General features: G+C 40.9%; 1 protein-coding gene across 1 annotated transcript in view; it reads left to right on the forward strand.

The window, feature by feature from the left end:
• CACNA1F (calcium voltage-gated channel subunit alpha1 F) overlaps nucleotides 1–15,512 on the forward strand; it is a 4,101,209-nt gene that overhangs the window by 2,506,851 nt on the left and 1,578,846 nt on the right. Inside the window, 1 exon segment of the mRNA XM_044079296.1 lies at nucleotides 6,849–6,908. Within this exon segment, the coding sequence (XP_043935231.1) occupies nucleotides 6,849–6,908 (60 nt within the window).

Here is a 15,512-nt window from a genome sequence, read left to right on the forward strand (position 1 = left end):
CTACCATTATAGAGTGTAGTATAGGGTCTGAGCCTTCTAAGTTTTACAAGGCTGGCGTCCCCTTAAAGAAGAAACAAAAAAACAAAGATGTTTCTCCTGCTTCCAAGGAACCTCAGAGTGAATGGCATAATTTCACTCAAGGTTTGTTTAATGCCCTTATGGACGTGAAGCCTCGTCAAGCAGTTTCTGTTCCAGCTCCCCCTTGGTCTTCTACTTCTCTTAAGAGGCCTAGGGAACAAGATTCCTCTTAGGAGGAGGAGGAGGAGAAGGAATCCCTTGCCTATTCTTTGTAGATTCCTTCTCCCTTAGACTGTGGTTCTAAGAAAGAGGATTCCACTAGTCCTGACTCTCCTTTCAAGGAGATTTCCTTTGGGGACACAATTTACAGAATGATGGAATTTTTCAAATGATATTATTCCCAGGTGTCTGAGGTTCAGAAAAGGTATTATGAGCTTCTGCAAAAGGACTGTCCTAGACCTCCTGCTATTCCTCTTGTCCTGACTGCCTTGTTGGATGCCTTTTCTGCTGCATCTCAGGCTCCAGATACTTAGCCCCCCCTACTACCAAAAAACTGATAGGTTTTATAAAGTGCCTGTTGATTGCAAGTTCCTTTATAAGTGTCCCTCTGCTGACCCATCTGTGATGTCTGTGGCATCTGATAAACCTTCAAAGTTACTGCCTTCTACAAAGTTGCTTCCTTCTGATAAAGACAGCAGAACTATGGAAAGACTGGGTAAGAAGTTTTTTACATCACTAACTTTTCTTTTAGGACTGTCAGTTATCAGACCCATATCTATCCATCCTCAACCCTTTTTTCCCATTTTGCACGTGGGGTCAAAGTGTCACTTCCAACAGGGACAAGTGTCTTCAGCCAGGGTTTACACAGCCAGGTGGCTAGCCCTACTCTGGTAGCTCATTGGTACCACTCACTCGCATAAACACCTCTCGCACCTACAGCCAATTTAGTAGTGTCCAATATATCTACTGTATATCTTGGGAATGTGGGAGGAAACCAGAGCACCCAGAGGAAACCCATGCAACCAGAGGGAGGACATGCAAACTCCACACAGAAGGCTTCCCAGCCAAAAATCAAACCGGAGAGCCTGTTGCTGTGAGGTGACATTGCTAACCACTGTACAACAGCAGCCACTGCAAGTTATCAGACCCATATGACAATATATATTTTGGCATTTCTATCTCAGGCCTGTCAGGTTATTTCTGACCTTCCTGCCTCTAAGGGGAAGACTTCTGCTCTCTCCTTGTTAGGGACTTCTTCTCAGGTGGCTTGTCATTCTGTTAAATGCAGTTATGATGCAGCAGATGCTTCTTCTAGAACAGCTGCTTTTGGTTCTGTGCTAAGGAAATATTCCAGGCTTCAGCTTCAACCTTTGCCTGAAGATAATTAAGGCTAAGTTGATGGATGCGCCTCTGGATAACAAGCATTTGTTTGGTACTGCTACTGCAGATTTGTTTAAGTCCCTACAGGAAAAGGGTAAGGTCTTACAAGATCTGAAGCATATATTTATTTCTCCTGTACCTAAATTCCAAAGGAATTCCCTGCTAAGGCTACCCAGACTCCTTCAGCTCAGAAATCTCCTTTTCCTGACAAACCAGGTGCTGTGTGACTATCCTGTTCTTCTCAGCCACATTCCTCTTTCTGTTTGTCTTTCCTTTTCCCCCTCCTGTTTAGTTACAGACTACTCTGGGTTCTTTCCATCATTTGCGAAAGGTACTACATGGTCTTGAAATCTCTTCCCCCTTTCATGGCAATTCCCCAACCCCCTCAGGAACAATTAGCCTGTTTTCCAGAGGTGCTTTAGGGTCTCTTAACTCAGGGACCTGTTCAGGAAGTTCCTGTTTCTCAAAGGGGGAAGGGGTTTTATTCCAGAATGTTCTTGGTCCCCAGAAAAGAGGACACTTGGAAACCCTTTCTGGATCTCCCTCACCTAAACATTTTTCTGATGGTCCCTTACTTTCGGATTTTGTCCCTTCAGACTTTGTTTCCTCTGCTGCTTTTTCAGGCTTTTCTAGTTTCTCTGGACCTCATGGATGATTATCTTCATATCCCTATTCAGTCCTTTTTCAGGAAGTCTTTCTGTTTCTGTGCTGCTTCCCGGCACATTTGGTTACCTGCTTTGCACTTTGGCATCTCTACTGCCCCAAGGGTATTCACCAAATGCGTTGCTCCTGTGATTGCTTTTTGCAGGATAAGGGGGTTACAGGTCCTTCTATACCTAGACAGCCTTCTTTTTCAGGCCATGTCTCCAGCAGTTTTTCTGAGGATGAGGATCCAGGCTGTTTCAATGCTGGCATCCCTGCCTCTTTTCAAGGTCTTAACTATCTTTGCCTTCTTTCAGTCCTTTCTTCCCCTGGCCTCAATTACAGCCAGGGAATTTCTAAGAGCTCTTGGTTTCATGGCCTCCAGCATTCCTATGCTCTCTCTCTGGCCAGACTCCACATGAGAAAGCTTCAATAGTTTCTAAAGTCAGTTTGGCTTCAGCACTCTCATCCTCTAGATTTCTTAGTCCCTCTTCTTCCATGCCTCAGACTGGAATTTCAGTGGTGGATTTGGCAGTTGTCACTCAATCCAGGGCTTCTCTTTCAACCCCACTTCCCTCCCAGGAGTGCTCACAGATGCTTCAGCCATGGCATTGGGGGATTGCTTCTGATCTCTAAAAGTGCAGGGCTTCTGGCCAGTTCAACAAAAGGAAGACCACATCACTGTTAAAGAGATGAGAGCTTTTCTGTTGGCTGTTCAAGCATTTTATCCTCTTTTTACTCATCCTGTTTTTGCTCCTCAAGGTACTTGCAGGCAATGCTACAGTGATGTAGTATGTCGACAAGCAAAGGGGAACAAGATCTTATCTCCTTTGCAGGTTAGAACTTCAAGTGTAGGAGCTAGCTGTCCAGTATCAAGTGACACTTCAGTCAGTTTACATTCCATCAGGTCAGAACATTGTGGCAGACTAAGCAGGTCAATATCAGAATCCCATGACTGGATGCTTCACAGGGATGTGTTTCTGGATATTGTCCACCAATGGGGTACTCCTCATGTAGATCTATTTGCCTCCCCTATGAATAGACAACTTCCTCTTTTTTTTGTGCCAGAGCCCCGTGTCCTCTGGTCTAGAAGGTGGAGACCCTCTCTTTTCTTAGAAGGGGATTTTTTTTATGCCCCCCCCTTCGCTCATTCTAAAAGTCCTGTTCAAGATAAAGCAACATGCTACCAAAATCTTGCTGGTGACTCCCTTTTGGCCCAGACAGCATTGGTTCCATCTTCTTCTGCATTTAGCCAAGGGCAATCATCACAAGTTACTCCACAGGGTGGACTTACTCACACAAGACAAGGGATCTTTCATCTATCCCTACCAGTCCACCCTTCAACTGACACTATGTGTGACACGATTTTGATTCCATATAGACACTTTTTTTCATGAGGACATGCTTAGGGTCCTGCAGGAGGCCAGAAAACCCACTAGTAGGAAATCCTACTTATCCAAATGGAAAAGGTTTTCTGTTTGCTGTCTTTCTCATAACCTGGATCCACTTTCAGTGGATATTTCTTTGGTTCCCTCTTATCTGTGTGAACTGCTAATTGTTGGGTTGGCATATTCTTCTGATAAGACCCACTTGTCAGCTATTTCTGCTTGTCTGCTTTGCCTTTAGCACCCCCTGTAGCCTCTAGATTTGAGGCTAGACAATTTCTTAAAGGCATCCTTCATATTAGACTTCCAAGGAAGCATGTCCTTCCTTCCTGGGGCCTTAATTTTGTTTTGGAGAAATTGACCTAGGCTCATTTTGAACCTGCTGCTTCAGCTTCCTTGCAGCATTGTTCTTAAAAGACTGCTCTTCTTTTGGTCCTTACTTCTGCTTGACGGGTGTCTGAGCTTCAGGCCTTTATGGCTGTTCCTCATTGTATAGTTTTCCATAAAGACAGGGTGTCCCTTTATACTAATCCTTCTTTTATACCCAGAGTGGTGAATGAGTTGTCTCTTAGTCAGTCTGCTCATTTGCCCACTTTTTTCCCTTCTCTGCAATCTGCTAGTGAGACGATTTTGCACACTTTGAATGTTTCCAAGCAAACTATATCTTCTTGGATATCTAAAGTCATTTCTTTTTGTTATTATTTTCATGGCAAGAGCCTTCTTTCTTCGGTTAAGGCTCATTCTACTAGGGCTGTGGCTTCCTCTGGTGTTTTTTTCAAGGGGTTACATACTAACTCTATTCTTGAGGCAGCTGCCTGGACTTCTGTGCATCCTGTTACTTAGCACTGTTAGTTGGATGTAATATCCAGGATTATAGTTGGTTTTGCTAGGGTCATCCTTCATGGGTTCGTAGAGGGCTGTGATGGTCCTTCTTCCTCCTCCCTCTCTTCTTCCTGAGCTTTTGCACTCTTCTATTGTAATGACTACTGCAACATTGGAATGGAAGGACATAGAATAGCTGTGTAAAATCTTGCCATAACATTAGATGTCCTTCTCTTCACTGTTGCAGTATTCACTCCCTCTCTCCTCCCCCTGGTTCTTTTTCCTTCTGGATGCACTTGTTATATCTCCAATGCTTGGACTGGAGTTCCTACTGTGGCTCTTAGTTCTGTGGATGGTATGTCCGGTCATCATCTTTATGCCCTATGCTGTACGCAGGGAGCATACGTATGACATACGGCATGCCCTTAGCAACCTACATGTTTTGGTTTATTGGCTGCCTTTGACTGGGGATCCTCATATTGTAAGGAATACTGCAACAGTGAAGAGAAGGACATCTACCATTATGGTAAGATTTTACACAACTGCACTTTCTTAGGCCTGGATGCTCTCCATGAAGGACTAGTATATTCCATAAGCTGTTAATATATGGGCAGTTATCTTTTTTGTAAGATTCTGAGATTACATTTTAGAATATGGATAATGTTTTACAGAAAAGGTGAGGGTGTTCTAATTGACTATAGAATGCACATAATTAAGTATCTGCATGCTTAGCTTCTTTTGATGTTTTGTATGACAGTAGTTTTACTTGTTAATTTTAATATTTCATTGCATTCATTTAATCTGTGCAATACAGGGATTTTTAACCTTTGGTGTGGCTACTGTAAAATATTCCTTTAGTTTGTCAGTTCTAGCACCTCAGTCCATAATTAGATGGTTTACTCCCCAGTTTAGATCACCAAATCAAGTTTTCAAGAAACTGGTTCCATGGGAGGTGAGGAGCCAGAGTTCAGTGAGCCAGCCCAGCTTCAATCAGAGGTCCTGTTTTTTTTTTAATAAAGGTACAGTCCTAGCACCCTGCATGCTTGAAGTATATTTATTTGTCACTCTCTGCAATGAGTCATGGTGTGGGGATGTTGGGTCCCAAGTTCAGGTATCACCTTCCATATCCACCTTAATGCCTAGCCTTGCTGCCATTATCACCTGTGGTCTCCATGAGAGCAACAGAGACTAAGTTTTCTACCTCCAGCACATCACCCTTCCTTAAAGAGAGGTGAGCAGGCAAAGCTTTCCACTCATCCTTTGCCATCAGTCGGCTCCAACAGATGACCAAGGCACTAACTGAATTAAGGTCACCTAGTCATAATCATGACTGTCCTTCTGTGGAAGCAGAACTGCCTGAAATCCATAATTAATATCATAGCCATCATTAAAGCTACAGCACTTGGAACAAGGTATCTAGTATATTTTTTCCTCAATGGAACTACTACTGATCATCAAGCCTTCCTGTTGGAGTATCAGGTGACCCATTCCCCTTAGGACTGAGAGCCCTAGAACGCATTCATTCTATGAACAGCAAGTTTCTCATGCTGGTACTGTTTTCATTGTCTCATCAGATGATTTTTTTTCTCTTTAGTTCACCCTAACATCTCTCTTTGTCTGAAATTTAAGCAGTTAAGAGAGGGCAGTGTAGTGTAGGGACATCGGTCACTTCCATGTCAGAAGTATCCGCTTAGGCATCCCCACATTCGAATTGTAATGTCCCAGAGAGATAGCCAGAGACTCTCAGTTGAATTCAGTAAACCTTAGTTATGCCTTAGTAATGAATCTTCTTCTCCAGAGGAAAAAGGTGAACAAAGGCTGTTTTCTCCAAAACTCTTTGTTAGTTGACGGATTAGCACTCACACATATCTTCAGAAGAGTCTCTAGTTATCCCTTTGGGACATTTGCAGTTAGTCCTAAAACATCACTGGTTTGAGTTGTATAGACATCCGGGCAGGCAAACTACTGGGTTCTTCAAGACTTTATCACTTTCCCATTTTAATTAGGTGGCTCCAATTAGGTCTGTGGTTTCTACCCAAGACTCATTAATGGAAGACATGCTTAGTGACTTTCCCATCAACCTACCACATAGAAGAAGCAACCTAGTTATGCCTGTTCACTTCTGTACCTTCCATCTCCAGAACATATACTACTGGAATCCAGAATGGTTGGGTCATAGCCAGGGCTGCATACCTCTGTAACAAAGAGCCAGCTTCTTGTATTGTGGGTATCCTTAGAGAACAATGGAACCTCTTTAATCCAACCAAAGGTTGACTTCTGCTTTTTCTAGATTTCAGATTCCCAGATATCTTTTTCAGCAAATGGATGTAAATTTATTTCCCACTAGACAGTGCCTAATTTAACAGTTGTCTGTAAGGATTTATACATATGAATTGTGTAGAAGTGGGGGGGGGGGTTACACTTCAGTTTGTTTTCAGCTTAAAGAGTTTTAAGTGTTAAAATATAAGGATAAGTCATTTTATCTGATCTTAAATATGTCTTGGATTTATCATTTAGTTAACAAGAGATGTGCTATGTATTGAGGAGATATTAAGTTCGTTGAATTTATTCTGACTATGATATGATTTCTTTCTTTTGCAGATTCTTGGCTATTTCGATTATGCATTTACTGCTATCTTCACCATAGAGATCTTGTTAAAGGTAATGTGACTGCTGCTTACAATTTCTTCATAACATTTTGCTTTAGTAACTTCCAAGATGGCTGCACACTGAGTAACAGCTTAACTCTAGCTGTCCCAGTGTGAAAACAGAAACTCAACAGAGTCCAGTAGATTTTTGTGTTTATGGGTAAATTTCAGTGACTGGCTAGTAAGTGTACTCACTGGATGTCAAGAAAAAAACAAATACACAGCACCTGGAAAAAATCAGCTACAAAAAGTGAAGAAGAAACACTGACTTGGGAAAGTTCTGCAGCTTTTCAGCATAAAGCAACACAACCTCCAGGCATAATTTAAAGTAACCTACAGGAAGATATAAGACAACTGCACACAGATCTGATTAAAATAAATGAAACACTGATGGAGTATAGCAACACAAACAACAAAAAGCTAGAAAAATGGAAGCTTTAAACAGATATTCAGATGAGGTGATAAAGCTGAGAAAATCAGAGGCTGAAATGAAGAAAAGCCTGGCTGAATATGAGAGTACTTAGGAAGAGATGTTTAAAAAAAACAACAGAATTAGAGGACATAGCATGTAGGGAAAAACAGCGATTTTCAGCTATACCAGAAAAGCTGGAAAGAACAAACTGCATTAATTTTATGAAAGCACAAATAAGCAACTGGACTGGTATTCCACAACAGGAGTTGTTAGTTGAAAGGGCACATTGTGTGTATGCTCTAAACCTGCAGATGAGAAAGCAACCTAGACCTTTAATAGTAAAGACGCAGTCCTACCCGCATAAGCTACTGATTCTGACAAAACTGTGGCAGAAGGACAAAATACTAAAACTGGGAAACAGCAGAGTGTTTGTGGAGAATAATTACTCATTGTACACCAGACAGTAGAGGAGTAAGTCCATTCCACTATTCGGGGAATGTTGAGATGTAGGTGTGAAATTCAAACTGCTGTACCCAGCAGTCTTCAAGGTATTCTTTCCTGGAGGGACAAATTACTGAGGAGGAAATACAAAACTTTGTCCAACAAAAAGTGAGCTGTGAAACAGAAAGAGATTCTGCTTTTTGTTCTTCTGGTAATAAAGACCACAGAGAGAATGTATCTGTGAATCCTTTTCCAATGTTTCAAAGGAAAACGTTGGAGAGAAGCAAGGGAACATGAGTGTTGAACAGAAGAATTGATGGCATACCTCTCAACCTCTTAGCTCAAGAAATCTGGGCAAAGCTTGACATAATGGGGGGACAGAGGCCCAAAAATAGGGACACATTTTAAATATTGTTCTTGTAAACTTAGACAGTTTGTAGAATAACAGAATTTGTGTTAGCATACATTTTCTGAAGGATATGAAATGTGAAACTCAAATCCCTGACATTATTTAGTGACTTTAATCCTTAGGTCATCCCGTTGATTTGTCAAAAAAAACAGTTTTTATGAGGAACAGACCAAAAATATGAGGCAAAAATCTGGACATTCTGCAAAAATCTGTACAGTTGAGAGGTATGATTGAGGGTATGTTGGAAATGAAATAGAGACAGGATTTGGGGGATCGAGATGAATGGTAACTTACTTTAGGCTTACAATACAGTAATTATATTTGTGAAATATGACAGAACAAGAAAATCTGGAAATTTTGGACTTTTTCAAAATTTGTTAGACTTGTGGGGCTTTTTAAAGTATATGCCCTACTTCATGTCATTAATGTTTGGAAAAAATGCTCTGGGGATGAGAAGAGAGGGGAGAAAGTTAACTAAATAAAGAAAACATTTTTTCTTAATAGTACTGTTTTGTGGTGTATGGTTTTCTTTGCATGCTATCAAGTAAAGTTTTCTCAGTTATTTTTAAGTGTAATGGGGATTGTAAATAGGTGCTGCTGTTCTCTTTTTTTCCTTTCATTCTTCTTGTTCAGTTTTAAAAAATGTAGGCATTGCAATGTAAAAAACAGCTGGTTAAAAGAGGATGATAAAAGAAAAAAATAATGTGCTTTTTCTCATTCATGCATGGGGGAATGACTGGATTAAGGACCTTAGATGGATTAGCAGCAAGTTTTAAGAGAAAGCAAGTAAATGAAAAAGAATATTGAATATTATGAAGCTTTTTTTCCTAGCAAATGAATGTATGCTTACTAGCAGTTCTATATCTGGCCCTCGTGTCTCCAGGGAAACCATCTGATAAAGAGAAATTGACCATCTGGTACTGATGTCTCCATGGAGACAATCTGATAAAGAGAAATTGGTTATAGTCTGGTGGAGAATGATTGGCTGGGGAAAAAAAAGAAAAGAGAAACTGGCTAGGAGATAATATTCTCTGAAATTATTCAGGGGTTTTACCAGCTGGGAGAGCTGTAAAGATAAGATAAAACCAATTAGCACTTAGTATAAGCCCAGGAACCGCCATGCATCTCAGCATGGATAACCTTTCTTTTAGCCTATGTGTGTGCCTGTCAGTTTAGGACATTTGCTCCTGTTAGGAATGTAAACATTAAGTATTTGAAGATGTCCATACTTTAGTATTAAATTAATAGGTTTTAGGGAGGTATTGTTTTTTTTTGTTTTGTTTTTTTTTCAATAAAATAAAAAGCTTTTTAAGATGTGACATAGTTTCAAATGGATATGACAAGAAACAACTATATAAAAGTTCAACCTGCCAAGCAATGTATGCCTGTAACACAAAAGCTATAAATAGACATTTAACAAAAAAAGATGTTACATTGTAAAAGGTGGGAATAATAACTTTTTAATACAATGATACTTTCTGAAATGTCATCATATTTCAATGGTCTCACAGATAAATACAAAAAAGAAAGAATAGTGAGCTAAATTAAAAAATGTAGATTTCAAATAGTTGTGTTACAGGAGACACACTTGGAAAGAACTGGGCATGTGAATTTGATAAAGAAAGGTTTTCAGGATGGTTATTCAGTGGAGTATCTGGGAGAAAGGAAAAAAGGAGTTCTAATAGTGATAGAAAAGAATAAAAAGGATAATAATAGCAGATTTGTAGTGCTAAGAGGCTGCTGGGAAGGGAGGAGGATTACACTGGCATGTATTTGTAGTCCACCTAAAACTGCAGTAATGGAGCTTAAGAAAATTGGGAGAAATAATATGTTTTTAGCAAGGACTATTGCTTATAGGTGGGAACTGGAATTTGACTTACAACATTGAAAATGTGTTTGGAGGGCCCAGAAGGGAAAGTATAACAAAGGAGGGTAGATTTTTTTTTTTAGTAATTTATGAAAATATTTGATATGGAAGATGTGAATTAAATAGTAGGAGTTCAGAGTGAATTTACATATTATTCCCCAAGATATAAAAACTGAGCTAGGCTAGACAGAATGTACATTTCACAGGAATTTGTACATTTAATTGAAGGTCTTGATACTCACCCAATAACTATTTCAGATCATGCATCAGTAATACCTAAAATAAAAACACAGGGTAATGAAATAGAAATGAGACACTGACATTTTCCCACCTAATTGCTGAAAAGAGAGGAATTTAAGGAATGAGTAGTGGAGATTATTCAGGAGCTATTCAAGAGGATAGAAATTACTTCTGAAAATATAGCTAGGGAGTAGGATAAAATTAAGGTGTAGTTTAAAAATAGGGTGGAAATAAAAAAAGGAGCTATGGTTAAGAAGTAACAAGAATTATTTAGAGGGACTGACAAATGTTAAAGTATTGCTGAATTGGGGGAATCTCACAGAACAAGACGACCAACAACAGCCCCTAAGGCAAGACAATGTACCCAACACTTTATTCATAAGTGACTCTATAGTCAGGCACACTGATGTCCCACTCACCAGGCTGAACAAGGAGAAAATTACAATCGGCTGCCTGTTGGGTGCCAGGATCCTCCACATAACGGATGCACTCAAGTCACTCCACAACAAGTACAAATACGACTCTGTCATTGTCCATGTCGGAGTGAATGACTTGAGACGTACCTCTCTGGACTACATGAAAAGAGACATGGAAGAGCTCTCGGATCATGTGGCCCAGGCAGGTATGACCCAAGCCCTGAGTAGCATCCTGCCTTCGCCCAGAATGATACCACAGTATAAGCACAAATTGATTGACTTTAACAATTGGCTAAACTTCTGGTGTCATTCAAAGGGGATCCAGTATCTGCCTGCCTGAGAAGACATGATTAACAAACCACGATGCTTTGACAGAGATTGTCTGCAGCTGTCACCCCTGGGATTCAGATTACTGGCTAATGCTCTTGCCACTCCTATAGTGCCTTTTTTAGGCAAGGTTCAAAGGACAAAACCACCACCGTAACAGATACAAGCATGCAAAATCTGAAAGTAATGCTACTCAATGCTAGAAGTCTAAACCTCAAAATGCACTCTCTCGGGGCACTCCTAAAAATGGAGAACATCGATATCTGGGCAGTAACTGAGACCCGGTTCAAGGCTCCAGAGAGCACCCCTGCAATACCAGGCTACAACTCTTATCACACTTTTTGGCCACCAAACCAAGACCGAAACACTAAAGGTGGAAGAGTATCCATATTCACCAAGGATATTCACACCTCCAGGCTAGTTGCCCAACACAATGCATCTGAAATTCAACAGGTGCAACTAACACTAAGTAAGACTGCAATCCAAATTGTAGTTTGCTACAGATCCCCCACCATGCCCCAAGATTCTCACTATACCTTTCTAAAAATACTGGAAAATATTAAGATACAATCAACACCCTAATACTGGGTGATTTCAACTACCCTGCCATTAACTGGGAAAACTACTCAGGTACCATCGCCTTTTCCCAACTGTTCTTGGAATTTATAAATTCCAACGCCCTGGATCAACTAATCCATTGTCTCACCAGGGGCTCCAATATCCTAGACCTGGTCATTACCAATATGGGAGATAGATGCTCCACACCAGTGGTCACCCCCTCATTGGTCAGGTCTGACCATAAGCAAATCACCCTTGACATCCACATTCCACCCCCAGTAAGGAAACCTCCGTAAAAAACTTCTCCAAAGCCAACTTCATGCTAGTCAAGTCAGAAGTGACATACTTCATGACACCCATGCAGACGGCATCTGAAAGTTTGACTGCTGAATCCTACACTAAGGCAATGTATGAGTACATCCACTCGTGCATGAATCGTGCCATCCCAAATAGAACCAAGATGCTCTCCTCTAAAAAAAGGAAGCCTATCTGGTGGTCCACTGCCATAAACAAACTATACAACAGAAGGAAGAAACTGTTGCAGAAAAGAGGAAAATCCCAGGATGCAAAAAACTCCCTTACCAGCCTCAGTAAGAAGCTGAGATCCCTCATAAAATTCTCCAAAGCTAGTTGCGAAAATAAAATTGCCAAAGATTCCAAAGACAATCACAAGGCATTCTGTAGTTATGTCAAGTATCTAAATGGCAATGCTCAGATCTGCTCTGAGCTACAACAGAATGGCATTAAATATAGTTATTCCAAGGATATTGCCAATATCCTGGCAGATCGATTTAGTGCCAACTTCACCCCCCTCTCACCCCCTAAAGGGCCCATCTCAGTACCAAAAGATTGCCAAAGTCTGGTAATCACAGCCCCGCAGGTAGAAACAGCACTCTCCAAAGCTAAGAATACAGCATCCATGGGACCAGATGACGTCCCGGGCTGTGTATTACATGAACTACAAAATGAACTGGCAACTCACCTAAGTGTCATGTTTAATCATAGCCTCACCTCAGGCTTTGTGCCCACTGAGTGGCACACAGCTACACTTATCCCACATCACAAGGGAGGATCCACCTTAGATCCTGGGAACCACCGTCCCATCAGTCTGACAAGCCTGATCTGCAAGGGCATGGAATGCATTATCATGGAACTTATAAACAAAGACATTGGCAACCTTCAAACACTGGACCCCACTCAGTTTGGGTTTGTGAAGGACCAATCTTGTCTCCTGAACCTGATTGACTTCTTCGAATCAGTCTCCAGAGCTGTGGACGAGGGTAAGGCGGTCCACACCACCTGTCTGGACCTCGCCATGGACTTCGACACCATCCCCCACTCTGGAATCATAGATAAACTTACTAAGCTGGGCATAAATCCCTACATCACTCGATGGGTTGCCAACTGGCTAACTGACAGAACCGAGTCTGTAAAAGTAGCCGACTCCAAATCCAGCTCCAGACAAGTGACAAGTGGAGTACCTCAGGGTTCAGTCCTGGGACCGCTCTTGTTTGACATCTACTTCTCTGAAGTACAGGCCAACACTAAGGGACTCTGTCTAACAAAGTTCACAGATGACTGCAAACTGGGAGCCATTACTGAATCCCCAAATTATGGGGATATTCTACAAAAGGGCCTTACAGAAATAGATGCTTGGTGCCAGAGCCATGGGCTCAAGCTTAATGCCAAGAAATGTATAGTTCCTTCTCTCCTGGCTAACCTTCATACCTTTCCAAATTTCTGTCATAGTCATACATTGCTAACGTAACTAACAACTACTCCCAACCCTATGCGTATTGCCTATCATCCTCCCAGACACTTTCTTTAACGTCCAAGTTGCTTAATTGAAGGACTACCTACTTGAATGCATTCTATCTACTTTTTGAAAATTCAACCCTTTGTACGTAAATCAAAATTATCTTTGTATTTTATTTGTACTTTTTAATTGTTTGATCATTATGTCTTGTAACATTGTATTATGGAGCTTTTCTCCCCAGGCCTCCACTGAAAATGGGCTCTTCAACCCAGTGGACCTCCCTGGTCACCAAACTGGAATAAATAAATAAAATAAATAATAGTTATCCCCTTTGGGAAAAACCATGTACCCATGAATTACCACATAGTTGGCAGTACACTAAACACCGAAAGTGTGGTGAGAGACTTAGGGACACAGGTGGACAGTGGTCTCACCTTCGATAACCACATCGCCACAACAGTCAGGAAATCCTTCTATGTGGCACACCTCATCACTAAGGGCTTTTTATCCAGAAAAAAGGAGGCCATTGTCCCACTGTACTCATCCCTCATTAGACCCATTATAGAGTACAGCACCCCATTTGGTATGTACCTCACAAGACATCTGCAACAGCTGGAAAGGCCACAGAAATACCTCACTAAAAGAATCACAGGCCTAAAGCAGATGCCCTATGCTGACCATCTAAAAAACTCCAGCTGTACTCTGTGGCATATTGTTTACTCAGAGGCAATCTCTGCTTAACATACAAGGCAATGTCAAACCCTGAGCTGTTGGACATGCTCCACTTAAAGAAATCCCAATCCCTCAGAGCCACATGCTCTAGGGATCTAAACCTTGTCATCACAATGAACAAAACATGCTGCAGGGATAGGTTCCTGACCCAGAGACTCCACATATTCTGGAATAGACTGCCCATACATGTCAAGCAGAATGCCTCCTTGGCATTCTTCAAAAGGAACCTTGATGATTGGATGGGAGATAGGAAATTCACTCCGGGGAGCATGTCAGTCGCCCTGCTAGACAGGTGTCCAGGGAAGTAAATATTGTGGGAAGAAATATCCAGGGAATTGTTATGGCTAGGCTTGTATAGGCTCTAGGGCCGATAGCCTAGTACCAACCTATGAACCTATGAACTGCAGAATGCTAAGCAGAAAATAAGGGATTACCTTGATAATATACACAAATTTAGAAAGATTGCTGTTGAGCAACAGTTTTTTGGTAATAACATTAGAGCACAAAAGCTTATAGCACAATGTCTCAGGCAACAGAAAGTAGAAAGGGCTGTCACCAAGCTTAGAAAGCCTACAAAAAGGAGGGTAACAAGAGTTCCTGTAGAGGTATTAGAAATAGTTAAGAAATTCTATGAAAGGCTGTATAAAGCAGAGACATATGGAAATCAAGGAAAAGATACAAATGGAAATGATTATGGAAGCATTAAATAATATGCCAAGGTTAAAGGTAGTTTAGGCTGAATTACTAATGGTTAGGATAGGAGGAGAAGAGATAAAAATTGTGATGTATAACCAATCTACAGGAAAGTCCCCAAGAATAGATGGTGTTCCCATGGAAGTTTTGGAAGCTAGGAGGGAAAAACTGATAAGGATCTGGAAGATTTTGTTTAACAGTGTTTTAAGAGAAGAAGAAGTACCAACATTCTGGAAGAAGAATTATCAGTGGTAGCTGTAATAACAAAATAGAGTAAAGATCCATCAGATCCAGATTCATACAGGCCCATTTCAATACTAAGCCATGATTATAAAGTGTTCATGTGTATAATGTCTAAAGGAATGGCAAAAGTAATGCCAAAATTGATAGATATGAATCAGTGTGGTTTTGTGGAGGGAAAGCAAACAATTGACAACATTAACAGAACACTGATGATCCATAGGGAAGCAGAATGTAAGAAAACACCATTGTTGGTGGGTCTTGATGCAGAGAAAGCATTTGACAGAGTAAGCTGGGACTTTAGGAGCAAGGCAATTGAAGCATTTGCATTTCCTGAAAAAAAAAATCATAAGGTTGATTAGGAGGCTATGTAAGGGATTGGAGGTGAACATTAAAGTGGGTGGGGTAATTTCTACTTGAGCGGGGGAACCAGGCAGGGGTGTCCTCTTTCCCCTTTTTATTTGCATTGTATTTAGAACCACTGGCAAAGAAAATAAAACAATCAGAAATTCATAGATATAATTGG

The sequence above is a fragment of the Protopterus annectens genome, chromosome 8.part0, assembly GCF_019279795.1.
Source record: "Protopterus annectens isolate FY-2018-M chromosome 8.part0, PAN1.0, whole genome shotgun sequence".
Taxonomy (NCBI): domain Eukaryota; kingdom Metazoa; phylum Chordata; order Ceratodontiformes; family Protopteridae; genus Protopterus; species Protopterus annectens.